At 33.7% G+C, this 17,803-nt stretch overlaps 1 protein-coding gene across 2 annotated transcripts in view; it reads left to right on the top strand.

Annotated features, from left to right (window-relative positions):
- The window catches only part of LOC145662991 (cytochrome b5 reductase 4), a 388,832-nt gene that overhangs the window by 5,703 nt on the left and 365,326 nt on the right, over nt 1-17,803 (top strand). For both annotated transcript variants that reach the window (XM_081729095.1, XM_081729097.1), the window contains exon 2: nt 8,023-8,327. In XM_081729095.1, the coding sequence (XP_081585221.1) occupies nt 8,183-8,327 (145 nt within the window). In that variant the 5' untranslated portion in view covers nt 8,023-8,182. The remainder of the gene's footprint in view (nt 1-8,022; nt 8,328-17,803) is intronic.

Raw genomic sequence — 17,803 nt, 5'->3', positions numbered from 1 at the left:
TAGGGACAAGAGCCAGCTTTTTGGGGATTTGCGCCAATAAATCTAAAGATTTACTTGAGATTTACTCGAAATAAGTAAATTGTTAGGATGCACTCACTAGTATACTTCTTCTGATCTTTAGTTCCGCTTAAGAAAAAAGTCTTTTAAACAGATAATTTCATTCTTAATTATATTAGGACATTATTTTCATCTGTATTCTTTTTCTATTTAAAAGCGATCGCTGGTGTTATTTACTGCTGACTAATGCCACAGAATGCTACTGGGATTGTAATCTTCGATGCAGAGAACTAAGTTTCGATCTAACTCCATGTGATCTTCTGGCAGGCAGTATTTATTCTTGGATTGTTTTGGGGTTTTACCACTTTCTCATTTACCATCTTCTATAGTTATTCCCTTGTATTTATCATTCGTCTCATTTAACTTACAGGATTGCCATAGGGTGTTAAGATATAATTTTCATTTTAAGGAGTAATTCAGTTTTCGTGTTAAAATTATAAAATTACTTCGTGTTCCTTTTACCGTTACAGATTTGCTTGTGTTATCCGACATTCGGTAGTCTGCTTCATAATACTTTTTAATAAATATTCATTTTATGTGCCAAAACATCATGTGAAGCTATCTATTCGATTTAGATGCTCAAGTTCAACATCCTCAAAAGAAAGATTTTAAACAAAATATTATGCAGAAGGTATGAAAGTAAATTTGAATTCTGTCGTGAGAGAAATGATGAGAGAATTACTTGCTCAAACAAATTAAGAATTGGAGAATTTACGGTAGCTAATAATTAAAATTAAATATATCCCACTTTTTTCCGATTTTTGTATTACTTTTTTCTTTCCTTTTTGATATTTGAAGCAAATGCTTTTTTCAGAGCATTTAAAAAAATAAAACCCTTTAACGCGTAGTTCATCGCAACGAAAATTAAGCTCGTCATTGTGTCCTGTTGTGTAGAAGTCAACAACAGAGTTGTTAACATACCAACTCTTGCAGATTCAATTCGCACTTATAGAGGAGTTAGTGTGTTAAAAATAGATTGTTTCCTCCATTCATTAATATAATGATAATACAATTGTCAGAGATGTTCTGAATATTGACACTGGTTTTGCTTAAGCACAACAGAAAGTTATGATACAACCATGTTCTCTGAATGAAAGAACACCGACTTCAAGAGTGAGAGAATATATGGCTGTTCTCGGAGCGGACTAAGTAGCGTATTGGTTAACGCATCGGCAAGGTACACTCATGACCAAAATTATCGTCGCATATCTTTAACTGTCTTCTTGTAAGAATATAATTTGATAATGATTTCTTTTAATACTGATACTATGTGTATAATCGGGAAATGTATATTTGTGGTAAATTTCATAGGAAAAGAATTATAAATACGAAAATTAGAATGAGTAAAACGAAATGTTACTAAATGGACAAGAATGTTTTATTTTCGTTAATGTTCTTATTTACTGTTCTTTTGACATGAAATTTACCACATGCATGTCATTGCCTATTATACACATACTAACATTATAAGAAATACCGGGCGAATTCGTTATCAAATTATATTGTTACAGCAACATATTTCTAGACATACGACAATAATTTTGGACATGAGTGTACGTCGAAGATTCCGGGTTTGAGTCTCAGTCCAGTATGTACTTTTTCACTTTTGGTGTATGATTCAATCCAGACTTATTACTTAATCTCCCTTAGACCTACCTTCATATTAAGCTTTGTTTTTCTTTCCTTTCTTTTAATTTAGTATTTTGTTATTTGGGAGTCAAAGTTCAGTTCAAATGCGGTAGTGTTCGGTATAAACATGTATGTATGTATTTATTTATTTGTTTAAATCTCTTTCGAAGTTGATAAAACAGTCCTCTTCATTACTGTAGACATTTCCTCTCTTTCCCTGTCTAATTTAAATTTGTAAATTAATATGAAATGTTAGGTGTATAAAAAGAAGGAGAGTGAAAAAGTAAAATGTGTTCAAACATATGCAAATAAAGGATTGTTTACTCAGTGTTTTTAGGGCAGTTAGGAAGCTATATTAAACAAAGAAGAAACTTTAGACACAAAAAGCAGCAACAATATCGATATAGTCAGGCGAATCACATCCAACTCAAAGTCAACGATTGGTCGGTTTAAGCCGTTCTGGATTTCTTGCCAGAAAGTTTAGTTTAATTATAATTAAGTAGGAGTAGGGTTCCTAGTTTGATCCGAGCTCGCATCAAGTGGGCTTTGTGGTGGACAAATATGTGTGTGTGGGTTTTCTCGGGGTTATCGAGTTTCCTCCCACTCTCTTCGTTCCACCGTTTCATTCATTTTCATCATCACTACCTCCTTTAGCTTATAAGACACGTAATCATATGGCGTAAAACTGGAAGATTTCATTCCAACTAAGCAGAGATGCAAATAAGGTGTCGCTTTTGTTCCTTTTATTATTTAGGAGGAAATGAACGTTTCCTTTCTCATAAATAGCCGATTATTTCGGGGGTGGGAATTAATTAGATTTTCGCTTGTTTGGCTTTTCGTGATTTCTTTATGTAGTCAGAACTTTACGTTTGCTGTAGCAGAGAAAACATGGTGGGCTTTGGTAAAATGCTAATCTCTGATACGAAGGGTTCCTGGTTCGATCATCAACCACGCGACAACTTTCCGTAGATTTCCTAGAGGTTTCCCCGTTTCCTCCCACATTCTCGTTCTGCTAATTATTTCATAAGAATTAATTTTCGTTAATCATCCGTTTTTTTTTTTTTTTTTGTTTTGTTTTTTCTGTTAACCTAAAGGGCGTACTCATAGGTCGTAAAAGTAGAAATTTAGTTTGCTGTATTAGATTCTACAATTTAGAAGATCCTTGAGAATATACAGTAATTATTAGGGCTATATTCTATTCAAAGCTGCCTATTTTGATTGGTTGTTTCGGATTAAGTTAGTAACCCAATTTATCATCAGTATGGATTTGGCTGCTTAATTACCATATGAATGCTTAAAAGTTACACATCTTGTTATTTGGGTTTTGGGGTTGTCTAAATTCAAACTTGCGAGTAAGAACACAATTCTGGCTTACATAAAGAAACAGACATAAACACATTGTTTTTTTCTTTCTTTCTTCTTGGTATAAAAGTACACTTACGTCAAGTCTTCAGGTTAAGAAGATACTTTTTGCGATTCAGTTATCGGTAGGTAATTTGTGTTCCGTGTGCAAAATTAAAGAAACGAATTACCATTCTATGTATGGTGTAGGCCTGCACAGGATTACTCACAGGACTTCTTTCTGTAATGTTTATAACGTACTAATATAATTGAACTTGAAATCTAGCTAAATGGCGTAAAAATATAACTTAAAGAGATTATTGGGCCTATAATTAAAATGTTAATAATAATAATAATAGCAGTGTCCTATTATTTCGTTGACCAAACTATTGCAATCGATAAACAGGAACAGATTTCCGTTTGGGTGATGGAAGAGTAAAATCTGAAAACTATATACAGATGAAATTATAGAAATCAGTCCTCAATTGAGGATAAAAGTACATTGTAGCTAAAAGTTTAACATATGAATGAGTATGCACTTCTGAAAGGATACTGTTGATACATTGAAATATTTAATACATTGAACTTAGCAAAAATCATTGGTCTGTACTTCTTGGTAGGTATAGAAATTGTCTACAAAGTTTGTTTGTGCAAAATCTTCCCAACTATATAAATTTTCAGTATTGTAGCAGAATTTGGAATAAATAAATAATTAGTCTTCTTCTTGTTTACCTCAACTGTAGGTTGGTGGGCAACATGGACATTTTAAAGCCTCTCTCTCCATTGGGAGAGCTGTTTTATACTTTGATAAGGTCTCTTCTTCATAACTATATCTAGATATTCTATCTTTGGTCTTTTCCTGGTTTTGCTTCTGCCTTTCCCTCTATCAGCACGGTGATCCAATCGGAGTGCCGAATAAGATGGCTAAGCGTGCTGTTTCTTCTTTTTCCTATTATCTTCATGATCTGTCGTCCTTCATTAGTTTCTTTTAATGCATTAGTTTCATTCCTTTTCCTTTTGGTCCATGATATGCGCAGCATTCTGCACCAACACCACATTTCAAATGCTTTCAGCTTGGATACTTCAGCTTTTCTCAATGGCCACGTCTCTGATCCATAAAACGCCACGCTTCATACCAGTGTGTTAATAAATCATTTACGAACGTCCAACGACACATTTCTTGATGTTAGCAGTCTTCTTTTCTTATTGAATGCGTGTTTGGCCTGCGCTATTCTGGAATTTACGTCTTTCTCAATGATAATGATGATAAAACAAAATTGAATTAAAAAAAAAAAAGATACTGTTATCTTCAATTCAAGGAATTCAAGATTTCAGCCATCTCATCTGTATAATTCTCAGTATTTATGCGTTAGAGGCAAATTAATAATGTGATGTGTTCTGTGGCTTCAAGGTTTACTCCTCTTCCGATGAAGACGGAAGATGTCGTTGAAACAGTTTGGTCCGATAAATGGGACGCTTTATGAATGGAAAAAGAAAAGCTATAATATGTCAACTTTCTCCTCGAATTGTGAAGACCTAAAAAAATCGATTTAAGTATGTCTTATTAGAATGCTGCCATACAAAATACTACTTTAAGTCCTAAAAAAATGTGACTGACTGAAATTTTAATATATAAAATGTGACTGACTTAAATTGAGAGTGATAATTTTAAGGAAAAAGTCTATCACATTTTTTAGTAAAGTTATTACTAACAATATTAATCTTTTTACTTAATATTTCTCGCTGTACAGTAATCTAGTTATTTCAGAAACCAATCGTTGAAACTGCATAACCTGCAGTGCCCATGATTTGCTCTTAATCTTTCCTAAAGACTGGCTCATTTTCTTTTGGATCTTAAAAATTTTACATCTTGAAAATACGCTAATTACAGTCTTTAAATTCATACTTACATAAGAAATTTCTGGTGTGAGTAAAATTTACGAACGGTACTTACGTGTAAAGTCAGAAGTAGTTTTAAATTTCTAAATTGTTTTTTTTAGAGCTGTCTAAAGAGTGAGTCATGAACTAACTACGTAATTATCCATTGTTGAACGATTATTAATTAATTATTGTTTCTGTCGCCAACCGGCGTTGTAAGAATATAAGGTTCTGTACCGTATTTATAAAGCATATTATGTAATTCGTTTCTTGCATTGCATTATATATATTTTTTGTAAATTTTTTAATACGTATTTACGACAAATGATAAAAATTCGATTTACGCAAAGAGCCTTGGAACTATCTGTGTGCGTAAGTCGAGAATTGTGTATTATTATTATTTTGTGTTTGTGTTTTAATAGGAATGAGGTAAAACGAACTATTAGCTATTCTTTATTTAAAAGACAAAGATATTTTGTCTTAACATCCTTGTGTTTATTGTGAGACAAATAGTTTCAAAGCTTCATTGGTCCGTTCTTATGTGAGTAGTATTCTGCTCTATTGCTTAGCTTATGACATGATGGAGAGATCCTTCATTCTGAAAAAATCCACACCTCGAGTAAAAATAAAATGTGTAACGTTTTATTCCACATTTCCAAGTAATGTAGGACGAAAAAGTTCAATGAAAACCCCGTTACTAGGCAGAGCACTGTTTAACTGATGTTTAGTGCTCTGGATATACTCTTCGCTTTTATTTTCTTTTGCTTGTTTTTTATAAGTGAAAGGAGATAATGAATGTTATTCTACAACAGAAACTATGAAACTGAAGAATGTTCAGTGTTGCCAGAATAACAACGCTCCTAAAATCTAAGTTAAGGCAGTAACTAGAGGAACGAACTCAACTGCATTTGGCTACGCATCAATGTTGTTTTGGTTTCTTGTGAACCTCTTTTTAAATAATAGTTGTATTTAGTTTCTAACAAACAAAATAGTATTAACATACAGTTGTTAAAACTAAATAATAATGTTATTTAACAAGTAGTTCACAGGATACCAAAACAACTTGATACGTAAGCAAATGCAGTAGAGTTCGTTCCTCTGGTCTCTGCCTTAATTTAGATTTTAGGGGCGTTGTTATTCTGGCAACACTGTAATTTCTATGGATGGCAACACTGTAATTTCTATGGATTTCAACACTAAACATCCTTCAGGTTTATATTTTCTGTTGTACAATAACATTATCTGTGACTATAGTAAGTTGCATTTCATTATCTCCTCTCATTTATGAAAAACAAGCAAAAGAAAAATGGTAAATTTTGTATTATTTTTGGTAAGTCAGGCTCCTAAGTGTGAAAAAGTAGCGCTAATTTTCATTCACTCCTTCCAAAAATCATATCGCAAATGACAGAAACAAATGAAGTAGTAATGTCACAGCTGCTATAGGAATCGCTTTTATGTTTTTTGTTGGTAAATCATTTGAATTTTACAATTCCAAAGTATAGATAGAGTTGGATGGTGTACTATGATCTTACCTTAATTTACGTATATTTTTCCACATTAAGAATGTTCGAATAATATATAATAAAAATAAGTAAAATAAAATATCTATACCTGAGTACGTCTCTTTTTATTTGATTAACCCAAATTTTCTGTAACATTTGTCTGTTACATTTTTCTAAAGACGAAAATTTGACGCAAAACGAGATCCTACCTACTTATATTTTTGTTTCTAGCTTTAATGTTACAAGTATTCTCGAAATTCCCTGTTTTCCTTCCTGTTGTTGGTATTTTCTTTTTCGGATCACCATCAAGTTATTTTCAATTTGATCCGCAGTGGCTCAGTGGTAGAGCGTTCACCTCTGGTGCATGGGGTTCCTGGTTCGATCCCAGCTCGCGCCAAGTGGATATTGTGGTAGACAAATCCCGTGCTTGGGATTCTACCGTTTCCTCGCACTTTATTCATTCTACCAATCTATTCATTTCTCATTATCACCATCTCCTTTGACCTAGGCGGCATAACGTGGGACGTAAAACTGAAAGACTTCATTTTTTAATTTTCAACTGTTGTTTCCTTCAGTATTACAGGAATATTATAGATAGTACGGGGATATGAAATAACTTGATGGTAAACCAAAAAAGCAAATTCCAATAGTAGGCTAGTGAAATAGGAATTTTCGGGAATACGACATCAAGGTAAAACCAGAAATATAATTAGATGGAATTTTGTTTTTCGTTGGGATTCTAGAAAGAGGTAACACCCAAGAGTTACGAAAATTTGAACGTACTCAGGTAAATATTTTATTTTATTTGTCATTATACATTAATATACAAGTACGTAAACGAAAATGAATAAGTATAGGTGTGTTCAATTGTTATATAAGTAGGCTAAAGGAGGTGGATGATAAATGAAAATGAGTAATTATGAGAGAACAAATGACGTAAGAAAGTAGAAAGAAGTGGTAAACCCCAAGAAAACCCACGCATATGATGATGTCCATCGCAAACACTCATGGGAAGTTATCGAAGTTAACAATCTTTGCCATAAGTAAATATTTTATTGCTAACCACTATACTCACAGGCTTGTGTTACACGAGTATGTAATAAATGTAGGAAATAGCCTATTGTTTTATGTTTCACTAATTCCTCTATAGGTGTTAGTTCTGATATTCAAAGAATAATTAAAAAAAAAATGAAGGATTGAATCGAGTATCAAACCCGGATCTCAGGCTTACAGTGTCTTTGCGCTAACCACTATGCCATCCAGCGTGCTCTCTGGACAGCTGTACATTCTATCACTTGTGCGATATTTTACTTGACTGTTGATTGTGTACTTCTTACAGTTGTTAGTTGTTTGCCGTAGATAAATGCTTAATGCGCGTGGTACGTGGTTCAGTTCAGAATGGAACGTAGAATTTTCGTGTTCCAATATCGTGAGTTAATTGAGGAGCTACTTGCATTAAGAACTAATAAACTGCTCTCCAGAAAGTCAAAAATAAGCATGATAGGAGTCAGTGTGTTGACCACACATTTCCCAGTTACTAATTGCTGTGATCTGATCATATTCTTTTATTTTTTGCAACGCCAAGAAATGTAACTTTTATTTATTTTCTTTTCAGGACTCAAACCATTGTTTCAGGATGCAAATTCGTTAGACAGGCTGTAATTATATGTGAAAATAACATCAATTACTTAACACTTTTACTCATCTAGTAATAAATAATATTGAACATAAGTTTTTTTTGTGTGTGTGTGTGTGCTGCATATTGAACTTTGGTGATGTTTTGTCGTACTCATGGTGGAACTTCATGCTGTAGTTGTAAAGAACAAGAGGAATTTAAGGAAGTGACGTCACAACTGCATTCGTCTGCATCGTTGAAAGATGACGAATCTTCAGCTGATGGAAAGCGAATGTTTGCTGAAGGTATGTGAAATCAATTTTTCATATGTTGACTAACATTAAACCTTTCTTAAGAATTTTCAATATGTTATTTCTCATTGTTAGCTGTAAACAGATAGGCTCAATGAGGGCAATCATGAGACAGCCCTCACTGATCTTCAACCAGTGTAAGTAAATACAAATTAAGAGCACAGGTATTTAGTAGCATCCTTCAGAATGTTCTGTCTACATTTTTAAGTTTGAGTTAACAAAAGTTTGGATGTACCAATTTTTTCAACAAATTCATTTTAAAAAGTTTTGAAATTTGAAATCATATCATTAACTTTTATATCTACTCGTGTAGCAATATCACTTGTAAAACCAATGGGGTTGGTAGAAAGCCTGGTAAGTCAGCAGTTATAGGTTAAGTTGAATTTGTCCCTTGGGCTTTCGTTTCAGAGTTACAAATGTTTTTGTTGTTGTACCTCATTTTGTTTATATGGAGAGTAATTATGAGACGTATACTAGATTAATGTATTTGAGAAATAGCTGGAATCTCTCTCTGTATCCTACTATGTTAAGTAATAATAATAATTTTAAAAAACTGTATTCTGTAGTTTAGGCAGTCCTATAATTTTATTTCTTAGTAAATTTCAAAATTGTAGACCTCCATTATTTTGTTGAAAATAACCTAATCTGCATATCAATATAATAAAACATAAAGAAATAGAAGTAGCCTAAGTTGTTTTTTAGTGATCAGCCTAGAACACGCTCTAAATTTGTTTCATAAGCCTGTTTTGTAACCTGAAACTATCTAATATAGGCTGTTAGCCTATAGGCCTATTTATAGTCAATTCACAAAAGTGTTAGAATAACATCAGTAGCTATTTCACTTCCTTTCTTAGTTATTTTTGTGTAACTCAGCCAAATATTTGTATATCTTTATGTAATAAACACAAAATAACAAAGACTTCTTTGTCTCACAATTGGGCTCTTCTATACCTTAATATCACATACAGAAATCTGGTGACAACAGGTGTCTCATAGCTATCCTCTTGGTGGAAAAATTATGAAACAGCACAAATTTGGCATTTACTCATCAACCTATGAGATGACAGGAAATTTCTTGGCAGCAAATTGTTACTCTATTCTCACCATAAACTGCTGCCTAGGTTACCTGCTTTTAAAACTAATGTAAGCTGAGTAACGTGGAAAAGTTGTGAAATCTGTCTCACAATTACCCTCACTGACCCTACATTGAGAAATGTCAATGAATGAAAAAAAAAAAAAAAAAAAATCTTTGTTTCGGAACAAGTCTGTTTCGAAATTCTTCCTGAGATTTTAGATGCTGTATTCTTCAGTTTAATTTTGCCTTTATCTGAAAAAGGAGTTTAAATTTAACAGAAAATTTCATTATAAGGCAGTATGCATTGAAATGATGATAGAAAATATCTAATCGCGAAAAATGTTCTCTAGTGCGAGGAGTGTTCAACAGCTATTGTCCCTGACATAGAAGATCTGTTATTTTTCCACATAGTCCCCCTTCACTGTAATGCCCTTCTGACACCCATTCTAGAGCACGAATACCAGTTTCAAAAAAACTTGATGGCTGTGCTAGAAGCCATAATTCGACAGCCTGCGTAACATGTTCATCGTTGACAAACTTTGTTCCTCGCAGGTGCTGCTTAAGCTTGGGGAACATGTGAAAGTTACTTGGGGCAAGATCTGGAGAACAGGGAGGGTGTTCAAGTATTTCAAATCTGGCATCAGCAACAGCGGCGGAGGTAAGGTGACTTCTGTGAGCAGGAGCATTGTCCTGTAGCAGCAGCACTTTCCTGTGTAGCATCTCTCTGCGTTTATCCTTGATTACCTCCTTAACTTTTGGAATCAGTTGTGAATAATAGACACCTGTAATTGTCTTTTGACCCTGGAAATAATCAATAAACAGTATGCCCTTATTATCCCAAAAAATCGTGGCCATAAGCTTGCCAGCTTATGGTATTGTCTTGAATTTCTTGGGGGAGGAGAATTATGGTACCGCCACTGCATACTCTATTGCTAGCCACTAGACCAGTGGGCAGGGCTTTGTAGTGTAAATGAACGTGTATTTTTGCGTAAATTACCAGACAGGTTTTTCGTTATTATACAGTGGATAAAAGTCATCTCGAAAGTAAAGTTACCTCACTTCAGTTTGTATTAGATTCTACAAATTACATGCATTTGAAGTTTCGGAACAGGATTGCGAAAACAGAGCAAAACTCCGTTACTTCCGTGTGGAAGAGCACACACATTTAATTTCATAATCACTCGCTTATCCACCCCTTTAGTCTAAAGGTCGTAACCGTAGAACATTAATTAATAAAAAATAAATAAATAAATAAAAATAAAACTTTCAGTCATATTAAGCCTCGTTGTTCAAGGCGCATTTACAAGGAGTTAATTTGAATTTGTTTACAAAAAAATTTAAGACAATAAACAAGTTTAAAAATGGAAAGAAAAAGAAAAAGAGAACGAAGAGTCCGCGAATCACTAAAAATTCCTTAACCGCCACATACCGGTGATGATGACAAGAAGTCATCGAAACGTATTCGATTAAATTAATAAAACGGGTGCTTAAGTTGAGTTTAGGGTTAGCATTTCATTATTAAATGTGCATAGTGTCGTAAAACAATGTTACTTTTTATTTAATCCACTGCTGCTGTTGCATACCCACTAATTTATTGTGTCAGCCACTGAATGTCTCCAATGATGGTAGAGTTATTATTTTTAAATGAGCACTATTTTCCTAACGCCTATGGTCGAAATCCATGGTCTGCATTAATAGAAATATCGCAACATACCTGTGATAATGAGTATCTATAATAACTAACTAAGGTATAGCCTGTGGAAGCCGGAGGTTCAATGCCGCGTTCACAAAAGCTCTTCACTGACTTATATTCTTACCCAGTTTACACTATGTATTTATATTTCTGCGAGATCCTATCCTCCCATCTGCGCCTAGCTCTTCCTAATGGGCGTTTTCCGATCGGATTTGTAGTTAAAACTTAGAAAGCGTTCTTACGTTCTTCCATTCTGGCTACATGACCTGCCCTCCTGAACTTCCTAGACTTGATGACCCCAACAGTGTTTGGTAAATGGTATAAGTTATGCAGTTTCTCGTTATGAAGTTTCTGTCTTTCCCCATTCCCATTCCTCTAGGGTCTGAATATTCGTCTCAGGATCTTGTTCTCATATACTTTCAGTCTACGTTCTTCCCTCAGCTTCAGCGACCATGTTTCATAACTATACAGGACAATAGGTATGATTCGTTTTATATATTTTAAGCATCAAATTCCTTGGTAGAATTCGCGACCATAAAAGATTTTAAACTGAAAAAGAACATGAATTCCGCTATTTCAATCGACATTTAATTTCTTCGTGAATTTGGTTTTGCTCTGTTAATGTTGATCCTAGATATTTGAAATATCTGCTTCGTCGAAAACACTATCTGTAATTCAAGTATTGAATATCTATAATTGAAAACTAAATACAACTTAATAAACAAGAATAGTAACTAAGAACTGTTTTCATTCTCAAAACATAACGGTAACACCTGTATCAACATTGTAACTAAGCTATTTCGTCGTTTCCTCTGTTCAGTTGTTTTACTATTCCCGTAGCATTCGTTACCATCTCTACATAAAATAAAACAATGAAAATATTTCTTCAATTGTAAATGAAAAGTTGAATCTTTTAGTTTTACGTCTCTCGATTGTCCTCTGTAGGCTAAAGAAAACGAATGATTAATTAAAAGGAATGATTATGAAAGGAATTAATGGAATGAGAATGTGAAAGGAAATGAGAGAACCTTGGGAAAATTCACATATACGATGTCGTCCACAAAAACTCACATGGCTTGAGGTCGAACCCGAAGCCCCCGCTGATCCACTGTGCCTCCATTCTTAGTCGATATCACCTATCACCAGTCAATACTAGACTTTACTTATGCAGTATTTCCATCTATATATGTTTAGTGTTATTTATTACTTTTATTTAGTTATTTTTAAGAGTTATAATCGGCACATTTATTACCAATTCATAAATGTGGGTAATAAAATCTCACGTTGTTCTAAGCCACATTATGCAAGTTATTACTGCATTCGACACAGTTGATTAGTTTCGTACGATAACTATTTAATAAAGTACTTATTACTTACCAGAAAAAGATGACTACATATTTTCGATAATTTTAGATCCGTTTTCATGTTAATATTAAAACCCATAATATTCTCACATAGACATTAACAGCATATTTAACAAATATTTAGCGCACGTGCGCATGGTTTATATTGGTACACTTTCTTTTAATTCAAATTGTACTTCATATTGGTTATTAGTTCTTTAAAATAACTATGTAATTAGGAGTATTACTTGTCTAAAACTCTCTTTTTGTTGGTAAAATTCCTTAGCAACAGAAAGATTTTAGATACAAATGATATATTGTTGTATATATATCAGTGGAAGCATTGATCGAAATTTTGTTACTTTCTATTTCATATTGTATTGTTTTTCATTAGTAATTTCTTTTGAAATGCGACAATAACATTAATAAAGTATTTATTGGAAGACAGTAATTGATGCATTTTGAATGTAAAATTTAAGGAGATAAACAAAACTTCCTTCGTTGCTTGAGTTTTCCTGTTCAATTTCACCTTCTTATACCGCCCTTTTTCATCAGTTTCGTCAGTTTTCATCACTCGTATGAAGGACTAGTCATTTTACGAACAAATTTTGAACTTCTGGTGCAAGGATTCTAAAATATTATTGGGCAACCATACGTCCCGTTTTGACCGGGACAGTCCCATTTTCGGGGTGTGTTCCGGCCGTTCCGTCAATAGATGGAAAAAAGTAATATTTGTCCTGTTTTATGCAAGTGAAATAAATAAATAACAAACCTAGTACCTTACTCCTTGTAAAGATATTAGTAATAAATAATAACAAAGAGGCAAGAATTGAGCTGAAATTCCTTACATTAAACATGATCGCAATACTGCTCGAAATTCTACAGAGGTTTTAGTAATTGCTTGTTTGTAGAACAAACTTCAACGTATCTTCACTTTTCCATAAATATCGAATCACTTTAACCCGCCCTGTAACAGAGGGAGAGAGAGAGAGAGAGAGGAGGAGGAGGATGAGCTCTGATATTGGAGCGCTGATAAGAACAAAGGTAGGCCTAAAAGTCCAGGATTGCTAATTCAGCATCAGTAGCAATCCTACTATCCATTTCATAAAGATAGGCCCCTGACTTCGTGGTGCTGCCATGACGTTCAGTCAAAACTTATATTGCATTGTCGTACCTCGTTGGAATTGCTGGAATGTTGTCTTTTCAATACTTAAGACATAAAAATTTTCTTTGTACTATGTAGTGAGAAAAAAATAAAAATTAATGAAAAAGTGCGTATTTTTTCGTACTTTTTTGGTAGATCAATGTTTATAGGACTATATCTCAGAAAAGAGATCACGTGAAATAATTTCCTGTGTACAATATGTAGATGCATCCATCAACTGTAAGTTGTGAAAAATTCAATTTTCATCACTTGATACTTTTTGTGTAATTAAAACAAATGTACGACACTCTGATCTCCTTTACCATGGTAGGTAGAGAAACGTACAAAACACTGTTCGAAAATTTGGAAGTCTAGTGTTCCAAATATTTGAAACTATTAACAAAAAAGGTTTAGTTGGTAGAGTATTTATTTTTTAAAAAAAATTTTTTACTTCAACATATTCTCTGCGTTAAGCGGTGAGCCATGTTGCAGCCCAATCTTTAAATTCCCCGCGCTTATATGAAGATACAGCATACAGTAAGTGGAAGTGCGGCACCGCTGTCGTACAGTGTTGTCGCGTTCAGGAAGCCTGTAGCGCGAAGCCTACTTCATAAAGAATGTAATAGGAAAAAGTATTTATTATAATCTTTCACATCATAAAAATAATAATAATGCATTACACATCTCAATGTAATCAAAATAAAACATTGAAGTAAAACATCCAAAAACTCATCTCTTAATCTATTTACTTCATTCACTTTCGTAATGGGTTTGTTGACTCATCGCTGCTCCTGCTATCTTCCTGAACACTTATTAACAATGGCTCCATTTCTACCTCAAGACCTATCAGTATACACACTTTCAAGCTTAGGAACATGTTAAAGGTTAAAAAGAAATGTAGCCTTGGCAATCACGTGTTCACCCAAGTTCTGCGATCAATTCCCCTGCCGAATGTACAGTAACACAGAATGGGTCCTTTGTTTTCTTTCAACGAAAGAAAACAATGCAACGAGTAACTGACGAGGGCTGTATTTGCGTTAATCACGTCGCACTGATTACGTCTTCAACACTCCCCTTCGGTTCGTAGGCGTCAAAAACTTACACACGCATATATATATTGATATTCCTTTACGAGCGGCGGTATTACAAAAAGAAGAGGCAAAATTTTTAGCGATAATGAAATTGCAGAACTGATGAATGACTCCGACTCAGACGGTTATGAGTTAGTAATGAATAGTAATGACATTGATTATTCTGTGCTCAGTGGCATATTCGGGAGTGAACAAGGTAGTAACTCGGTTTCAAGTGAACCTGAGGCTGCGCCGGGAAAGAGAGAAATAAACGTGTCGTTCCTATTCAAAGACAGATTCTGATGTAGCTTGGAGCGATTAAATTCAAGTAAACGCAAAACCCCTGTTTAGTGGTGTCCCGGGAATTGATCAAAATGCTGGGCTATCTACAGAGTATTCCGCATGTAAAGTGTTTCAGCTGTTTTTACCGAAAAAAATTTTATAGTAAAAAAAAAATAAATAAATAAATAAATAAATAAAAAATAAAAATAAAAAATGTTGATTTTGAATTGAACGTCCTGTTCAGCAGCGAGGCTATATGAGACGTGAACCTACTGATAAACGTGGAATCCAAACTACAAGTACGTAGCATCCGCAAGGTGAAAGGAAGTTTTTAATAAATATTAGCGTTTATTGCAGGAATGCAAATAACCACTCGCCCGGGGCGTGTGGTTCATCGGTGCGGGCGAGTATTTAATATCATATGGAAGTTAAGTAAATTATTTTTATTATGTGATGTGGGCTAGTAACTTTTTTCTTGGGCGAGTAAACTTTTGTTGCTTATTTGCATCCCTGGTTTATTGCCTGATATATAAAGTTGGACTTTGCGTGGGAAAGTACTTCGAAATGTACAACACTAAAGAGAAGTACTGGGACTCCTAGATCTGAAAACAGATTTTCTGTGAAGTGTAAACTCAATATTACATATCAACTAAGGTTATGTCGTATAATAAAGTTTGTGCTTGTATTTGTTTCTGTGCAAGTGTATTTTGTACTGCGTGCAGTAAGTAAAAAAACTGACAAAAAGCAACAAATTTTCGAGGACCATCACATGCAAATCCAAACAAAATAAGAGTTCGCTTTTCTAATTTTGAACACTTGGCACATTTACTGTATATCCTGTTAATTTCTAAGAAATTGGTTCAAAATCTGCGGAGACATAAAATTTTAAAAATATCTAAAAAGTGCCGGACAGTGCGCATGACAAGTTTAAATACCCGTCCGGCTGAGAGTGTATAGCGCCAGGAAAATGTGGCAACGTAGCACTCCGTATAAACTGCGATAGGAAAGGGCGCAAAGCTGAGAAAATCATAATGTCATATTTGTGATTGTTTATCTTTTAAAACAAGTCAAAACAGATTGGTTGAAAAAGCTACTTTAAGGTCTTTCTAAAAGTTTTTTTCAGATTGTAAATACACCGCAGCAATTCAGAGATAATGATATTTCACATTTTACTGAATAACAAGAAAATTACTACGTGTTGAGTAATGAAATTTTCAAAACTTATAGGTAATATATGCATCTACATATCGTGCACAGGAGATTATTTCATGTTATCTCTTTTCCGAGATATTGTCCTATAAACATTGATTTACCAAAAAAGTACGAAAAAATACGCACTTTTTCATTAATTTCTATTTTTTTCTCATTACACAGTACAAAGAAAATTTGTATGTCTTAAGTATTGAAAAGACAACATTCCAACAATTCCAACGAGGTACGATAATGTAATATAAGCTTTGACTGGACGTCACGGCAGCACCGCCAAGTCAGGGGCCTATCTTTATGAAATGGATAGTAGTCACATTCTTTTCATTTCTAGCCGTCTTATAGCCAATTTTCATATTCATTCTTACGTTTTTTTAAAAAATAATCATTAAAAGTAATTGTATGTAGATAGAGGAAATTTAAACGCGAATTTTTTAACGCCAAATTTCTTACTAATAAAACTCCAACTGACCAAATCAGTATACATATTTTAAGACTTTATATTTGTGTTACGATGTCGGCTATGTAACATAGCCTTCCTCAGACACATTATCACATAAACATTATTATATGCATAATTTATGTGCATAAACATTATTTTTTCTGTGTGAGATCGGGCACTTCTGATAGTAATACACTAAAACTCAAAATTCGTTGGCAGTTAACGTGTTAACGTTAAATATAAACGAATTTTAGTTTAGTAATTACAGTGGTTACATATTAAACAAGTTCTTGTATTACTATAGGCTATAGTAGGCTGCCAGTAAATAGAAAATGCATTTAAAATAAATAGTATTTTTTAAATATATCCTGTAGTTCAGTCAGTAGAGTATCTGACTGCCAATCAAATCGATCCGTATTCAATCCTCGGTGGGTGTAGAAGGAGCTTTTATCTAGGCTGTAAGTCCGAGAGGTTAGCTCAGCCTCGGAAAAGGAGTACTCCTGAGACCAAGCTGGTCAAAAAGAAAAAAGAAGGAAAAAGGAGATATCATAGCTAGGCCTGTGAACAGATGTGATGCTAAGAGATATTTTTTAGATAACTAAGTATAGGAAGGTTTATATGTTTTTACTTCGCAACTAAACGTTAAATTGTAATATTGAAAATAACCTGAAAAGATAGAACATAAAGGCCAGTTATGAATGATTACAAGGAAAGGAGTAGATCGACCAAAAAAGTCAGGGAAAGCCATGGAAATTAAAATGAAAATATTTATAGAAATTTTATTTTATTTATGTGTTTATTTTCTTTTTCAGTCGTTTTCCTCAAATATGGCTGAAACGATTTTAGGTTAATATTTCATAAATGACTATTTTATTAAGAACCATACAGTATGGCATGATACATTTTTTTCTTATCAAAATCCATAAAGGGTATGTGATAAATGTCCTTCTACTGCCAATACATTTATCCCAGCGATATGATTTTTAGAGCTGCCCCTGCTTTCATTTACGGTCACTCAATGCACGAAGAACAATATAATCACAGAACTCACGTTCAAGGAATATATTAGAGTGTCTAATAATTAGGATTTTGTGTTTTCACGTCTATCCAAGCATCTAAGATAGTCCAATCATAGTATCAAGTAGGTTAAAATTATACGGAAAACTACATGACATATTGAAAGGATTGTGTTTTGAGTCTTATTATATAAGAACG

The sequence above is a fragment of the Thermobia domestica genome, chromosome 10 (assembly GCF_964235325.1).
Source record: "Thermobia domestica chromosome 10, izTheDome1.hap1.1, whole genome shotgun sequence".
NCBI classification, from domain to species: domain Eukaryota; kingdom Metazoa; phylum Arthropoda; class Insecta; order Zygentoma; family Lepismatidae; genus Thermobia; species Thermobia domestica.
The sequence above is the reverse complement of the archived record's forward strand: the minus strand, read 5'-3'. Positions and strand labels throughout refer to the sequence as shown.